The sequence below is a fragment of the Schistocerca nitens genome, chromosome 6 (assembly GCF_023898315.1).
Source record: "Schistocerca nitens isolate TAMUIC-IGC-003100 chromosome 6, iqSchNite1.1, whole genome shotgun sequence".
NCBI lineage: Eukaryota > Metazoa > Arthropoda > Insecta > Orthoptera > Acrididae > Schistocerca > Schistocerca nitens.
In genome coordinates, this window is record NC_064619.1 from 251,285,338 (window position 1) to 251,292,158 (window position 6,821).

The 6,821-nt window shown below is 35.0% G+C and overlaps 1 protein-coding gene across 1 annotated transcript in view; it reads left to right on the forward strand.

Annotated features, from left to right (window-relative positions):
- Positions 1-5,591, forward strand: part of LOC126263312 (uncharacterized) — a 166,775-nt gene extending 161,184 nt beyond the window's left edge. The window contains exon 8 of the mRNA XM_049960401.1: positions 3,226-5,591. Coding sequence (XP_049816358.1) covers positions 3,226-3,381 — 156 coding nt within the window. The 3' untranslated portion in view covers positions 3,382-5,591. The remainder of the gene's footprint in view (positions 1-3,225) is intronic.
- Positions 5,592-6,821: the final 1,230 nt, after the last annotated feature.

A 6,821-nucleotide genomic window follows, 5' to 3' on the forward strand; every position in this document is an offset into this window, starting at 1 on the left:
GTTCTACTAAAAGGAGACAGCAAAGAAAAATTACAGCAGTCAGTAAACACTGTCACAAAACAACTTAGCAGAAGGCCATGGAATACTCAATTTGTAATAAAGAGTAAAAAAACCATTGCACTACAATTTCACAATGCTCCAAGCAAGGATACATTTATCCCATTGGTCTCTATCAATGATGAACTAGTTAGTAACAGTACTGAAACCAAATTCCTAGGACTCTGGTTGCAGAGCCATGTAAAATGGAATAAGCATACTGAATACCCTAATACAGAACTGAGCATGACATGTTACCTTCTTTGCTCACTAAAATCATGCTGTAGTGAGAAAACCGCAATGAATGTATATCACACCTATTTCCACTCTTGCCTTAAATATGGAGTCACTTTCTGAAGAAACTCTAAAATAGCTAATATCACTGTCAAACTACAAAAAAAGGGCGATTAGAATCATGTTTGGATTCAAATCTAGAGACTCTTGCAAACCTCTGTTAAAGATTCCTATTATTCCTCCATTGCCTTGTGTATATGTCATGGAAACCCTTATATTCTTTAAAATAAGTGTAATAGGCAAGGACTGGAGACTACAAAAATACTGTGATATACATGATCACTTTACCAAACGAAACAAAAATTCACGTATAACCCAAATCAGCATATCTCTGTGCCAAAAAGGTACTTTCCACACGGAAGTTAAACTTGATAACAAAGTTCCTGAAAATATTAAAGCAATTATTGAGGTCAAAACCTTTGGAAAATCTGTAAAGTCAAATTTGCAACATTACTGCTTTTACTCCATTGAAGAATATTTAAATTTATGAAGTGTTTTTATAAATTCTTAATGTCTAAAGTGTTTTATTGTACCCTTAAATAAGTATGTTTAAAATCACTTTCAGAAGTGTACTTATAACTTGACCTGTCAAATGTCTTATGCACAAGGTGCTTTTGTAGACAACAGGACCAATACAATACAATACAGTACAATACTTTTTTACTTGCTCAGATACTTTTGTGGTAACTGAACTTCTCAGAGCAGAATTACACTCAATTTGCAACCTTCATATATATCACTGTCATGCATATCTTAGAGTCACAAGTGCTCTAAGATCACAGGTGTGTTTAAGTAACGCTTAATCATTCCCCATTCCAAGAAAAGTTGTGGAAATAATTTCTTTGGTTGTAATGGGGAGATTAATGCAAGATTCTCTGCAGGGACTATGTGTAAAAAGTATCTTTGCAGTATGGAATCAGTATAATGTGAAACCAATCTGACTAGAATGGTGTCAGGGGTGGTTTTCATAACCCACATATTTCACATCTCCATAGAATCTCCTCTTTGAGGGTGCCTGTTGAACATATTGTAAGGTTACCCATTTATCATAAAAATTGTTTTGGGATATATAGGGCACTGCAAAGTTTGCACAAAGATAATATTAACTTTTAAATATTTGAACCATGTTTTTCTCATCTGATCATTCTCAATTATAATGCAGAAAAATGTGGCAAATGCCATCCTACTGTGGAACACCTACTGGAGTTTTAGTTTATATACAGTACGTGATCATTGGTAATGCTAGAATTCAATATGGTATTGGGCCACCCTTAGCCTTGATGACAGCTTCCACTCTTGCAGACATACATTCAGTCAAGTGCTGGAAGGTTTCTTAGGGAATGGCAGCCCATTCTTCATGGAGTGCTGCACTGAAGAGAGGTATCGATGTTGGTCGGTGAGGCCTGATACGCTCCTTACACCAAGCAAGGCATCATTTGGCATTTACCGGCGTCATGTGTGACTTTTGAGCAGCCACTTGATCATGAAATCCAAGTTTTCTCATCTCCCACCTAACTGTCATAGTACTTGCAGTGGATCCTGATGCAGTTTGTAATTCCTGTGTGATGGTCTGGATAGATGTCTGCCTATTACCCATTACGACCCTCTTCAACTGCCGGCAGTCACTGTCAGTCAACAGATGAGGTCGGCCTGTACACTTTTGTGCTGTACATGTCCATTCACATTGCCACTTCACTATCACTTGGGAAACAGTGGACCTTGGGATGTTTAGGAGTGTGGAAATCTGGGGTACAGACGTATGACACAAGTGACACCCAGGCACCTGACCATGTTCGAAGTCCATCAGTTCTGCAGATCACCCCATTCTGCTCTCTCATGATGTCTAATAACTACCGAGGTCGCTGATATGGAGTACCTGGCAGTAGGTGGCAGCACAATGCATCTAATATGAAAAATGTATGTTTTAGGGGGTGTCCAGATACTTTTGATCACATAGTGTATATTACTGAAACATCTTGGCAGATCAAAACTGTGTGTCGGACTGGGACTCAAACCTGAGACCTTTCTCTTTCATAAGCAAATGATTTTTCAATTGAGATATCCAAGCATGACTCATGACCCACCCTCCCAGCTTCATTTCTGACAGCGCCTCTCTCCTACCTTCCAAACTTCGCCAAAGTTCTCTTAACACATTCTGTAGGCCTAGCACATGTGGAAGAAAGGATAATGCATTTCCAGAATGAATTTTAACTGTGCAACAAAATATGCACTGATTTGAAACTTCATGGCAAATTAAAATGTATGCTGGGCTGTGACTCAAACCTGGCCCTGTCTGGCACACAGCTCTAGTATGCCCGGAAGTTTCAGATAAATGCACACTCCACGTCATAGTGTGTACACACCACTGAATAGTGAAAAATTACTCTGAAAATATATATTACTAATGTACTTAAAGGACCTGTGAATGTTTTACACCATTAGCTGTTAAGGGAAATAAAGAAAAACTGGAATTATATATATATATATATATATATATATATATATATATATATTTGTTTTACTTTAAATGAAAGAATTTTAAATCTGTATAAACATGTGGATTTAGTGTAAACACTACTATCTGTACATGTCTCATACCAGTGTAAAACCTGTATCCTGTCTCAGATGACACAATTAATAGGAAACCATACATTGGATTTGGAAAAGCAACACACTGAACATTGTCAATGCCCTCATGTACTATACAGCACACGAGAAATAACATATAAAATGATGTGTAACAATGGAGGCCACATAACATTAAGCATATGTTTGATCTTAAATTTTTCACATATTCCCCTGTTATATGTGGGATAATGAGTTATCACATTTAACTTAAATTATTATGAGCTTAATTAATTATATTACTAATTTTCATTTATTTTTGTCTTTCAGGTGAACTTCAGCAAGAAGAGAAAAAACAGAATGAGAAATGATGAGGCTGCCATCATTGCTCTCAGTAAATCAAGGAGTCAGTATTTACATAAAGACACAGATTCTTTGGTTGATAATGAAGCAGTAATAGTGTATGATGAACGGACTGCTCTGTGAGAAGATAATATTTTCCTTCATTCTCCTGTCCTTCACTCTCCAGCTGAAGCAGTGGAACTTTTGTGCAAAAAGTCTCAGTGACAAATGATTGTACACAAAATGTCTGAGAATGTTTGCATTGTTATGCCAGTGATGATAAAACTTAATTTTTGTTCTGGAAGTTTGATAACAGCTCTGATGAAAGCAGAGACAGGAACATAAGAAAGGCTTTTGGAAGTTCTTTTGAGAGAACATGCAAAAGTCTCAGAGGCCGTTTTCTGAATGTTTGAAAAGAGTGAGGAGATATGTTATTTTCTGAGTATAAATTTCATTAAAACTATCTTTGTTAGACAGTTCCACCGATAGTGTAGAGTTTTTCTCTAATGATGTGACTTTGAGCTATTACTACAAAGATGATAACAAAATACCATATAAAAGCCATCTGTATTTTAGGTAATTTCTGTTGCTTTCACTATTTGACAGAAGACCACAGCAACAAACTATGAAAAAAATATGCTGGAACTAAGCTTTTACAAAAGTTCTAAGATGATTGTGTAATCATCAGCATACTTAGTTATTGTAATGTAAGTTTCCCTCTGCTAAGCTGAGGCAGTTTAGAGAAATAACATTCAAAACACAAGTGACTGCTTTGTTTCAAAACTTCCCTTGTGTTGCTCCCCATAAATAAAGTTTACATTCTGAGAAGTGAGTATCCAGTGTTAATAGTCAAGGCAGCATAAGATGATCCCTGACAGCTAAGAGTGCTTTCAACTGCTAGGTGCAGATGGCTGCAGGTGAAAACAATAGCCATCAATAGAGCTGGGACAACAGTGAGGCATTGCCACAGAGACATTTACAAAACCGTGTTGTGTGATTGGTTGAAGTGGATGCGCAAAGCAGTTGCGCCCAGCCTCCTGTAACTATCATGGATCACCTTACCCTGACTCTATTATACTAATATTGAAAATATGAAGTATTTTTCATTCTCGACAAATTATATCGTAGAAATATGAAAAAAAAAGTCATCTGCTTTAAGTGGCATAATTGTTTTGTGGAATAAACTATTATGTTGTAAATCACAGTCAACAATATTTTTAATGAACAGTATGAGTTAGCAAGACAATCAAAGCTAGTGCTATGATGTACTCTGTAAATAATAGAAAACATCTTTGCAATACATATCACCATATTTTTCAAAATTATCATCTTGGATAGCAGCTAAAAACAGTCACTCATAGAGGGCAACCCCACATATCAATGGACTGTCAATAATAACACCCAGACTGTGATATCATAAGTTTGCTAAAGTAACCATTTGTGTCAATTCTTGGTAAATATGTAAAAGAAAAAAGATTAAAAAGTGTGAATTGTGAGTATGCAACTGAATGATGAGCTTGAATCAACAATAGTAATGTATTTATCATCATAATTTCTAGTCATGCTCAATAGAAGCAGATTGTGTAAATAAAGTTAGAATGGAACAGCACAAATTCTTATCCTTTTTCTGAATTATAATGCTTTACATAAAGCATTTGTCTGAACTTTATATTTGATCAATTACAAAGTGAGATTTTTTTCTATCTTCAGTCCAAAGTGATGATAGTGATTACTGGACAATTTTGAACAGTGTAAACGTTTGTAAATATGCTGTCTTTGCACATTCTTTCACTGGAAAGCAATATGACTGATAACTGGCAGGAACATTGTATCTGCTATCTGCACTTACTGACATTTGGTTTCTGAATGATTTTTCTCAGAGTAATAAAGGAGATTTTTAATTAGATACAAATGTTTCTCTTTTTGGAATTTTTATCTCTTGATGACAGAATACATGCAGGAATTGTGTTTACCAGATGTCTTTAAGTATAAAAGTATTCGATAGTAGGACAATAAGACTATGATGTGTATTTTAAGTAGATCAATAAGCAGGATATAATATATAGCTAATAGTTGAAATTACAATGTAATGGGCCTATTAACTGTGATTGAGACACAGAAAGTACAAGATCCTGTATCAATTCTGAGGTAAAAGTCACTTTTTTGTACTAATTCTAGTTGCAGAACTTTGATAATATAAATAAAATTGTCTGGCTTCCAAAACAGACACATTCAGGTATTCCTGTCAGGACTGATGATGGAACATAAAATATTTGCAATAAAAGTTATATATATATTTCAATATGTAATTGCTGTAATTGGTCATTGGAGCAAATAATGATCTCACAAAACTATTTACAATGTTGATTTATTTTTATTTTGAAAACTATTAGATTTACTTTCATTCCAATTGATCCGTAGTGAGGAGGTCCTCCAGGATGTAGAACATGTCAGAAAAACAATAATACATGACAAATATTTACAACTGAAACAAATAAGCTAATGTACCTTCCACAGGTCCCAAGTGGAATGATCATCATTTTTTTAATGAACACTATATGAAAGAATCATTTTACAAACACTAATGCACTGAATTTAAAATAAAAAAGTTTTATTTATAAGGTAATAAACATGTAATAGAATTACTATCATACTTATTTACAATGAACACATTACTGCACTGAAATGGTACGAAATTTAGATTGTACTTTCTCTCTCTCTCTCTCTCTCTCTCTCTCTCTCTCTCACACACACACACACACACACACACACACACACACACACACACACTTATTTACAATGAACACATTACTGCACTGTAATTGTGCAGATGGTTCTACTGAGAAATTCATCAATGGAGTAGAAGGAGTTGGCCACCAATAAATCCTTAGGCTTCTCTTAAACTGAATTTCATTGGTTGTTAATCTTTTTATGACTGCTGGCAAGTTACTGAAAATTTGTGTTCCTGAATAATGCAGACCTTTATGTAAAAGAGTAAGTGACTTTAAATCCTTGTGAAGATTATTCTTATTTCCAGTATTGATTCCATGAATTGAGCTGTTGGTTTGAAAAAGTGATATATTTTTAATGACAAATTTCATTAAGAAATAAATATATTGGGAAGCAATAGTTAGTATCCCTAGTTCCCTAAACAGGCTTCTGCAGGATGTTCTTGAGCTCACACCACATATAACTCTTACTGCACATTTTTGTGCCCAGAAAACTTCAGTTTGGCTTGATGAATTACGCCAAAAAATAATCCCATATGACATTATGGAATGGAAGTAAGCATAATATGCCAGCTTTTTCATTTATATATCCCCTATGTCTGACACAATTTGCATTGCAAATAGAGATTTGTTAAGACACTTCAGCAGTTCTCTGTGGTGTGCACCTCCCAGTTGAATTTATTATCAAGCTGTAATCCCAAGAATTTAACACTGTCCACTTCTTCTGTCTGCTTGTATTGTATGTTAGGCATATACTCATTGGACATGCCTTACAAGTTCTGAACTGCATGTAGTGTGTTTTTTCAAAGTTTACTGACAAAGAATTGGCTAGGAACCAGATCATAAAGCTTTACA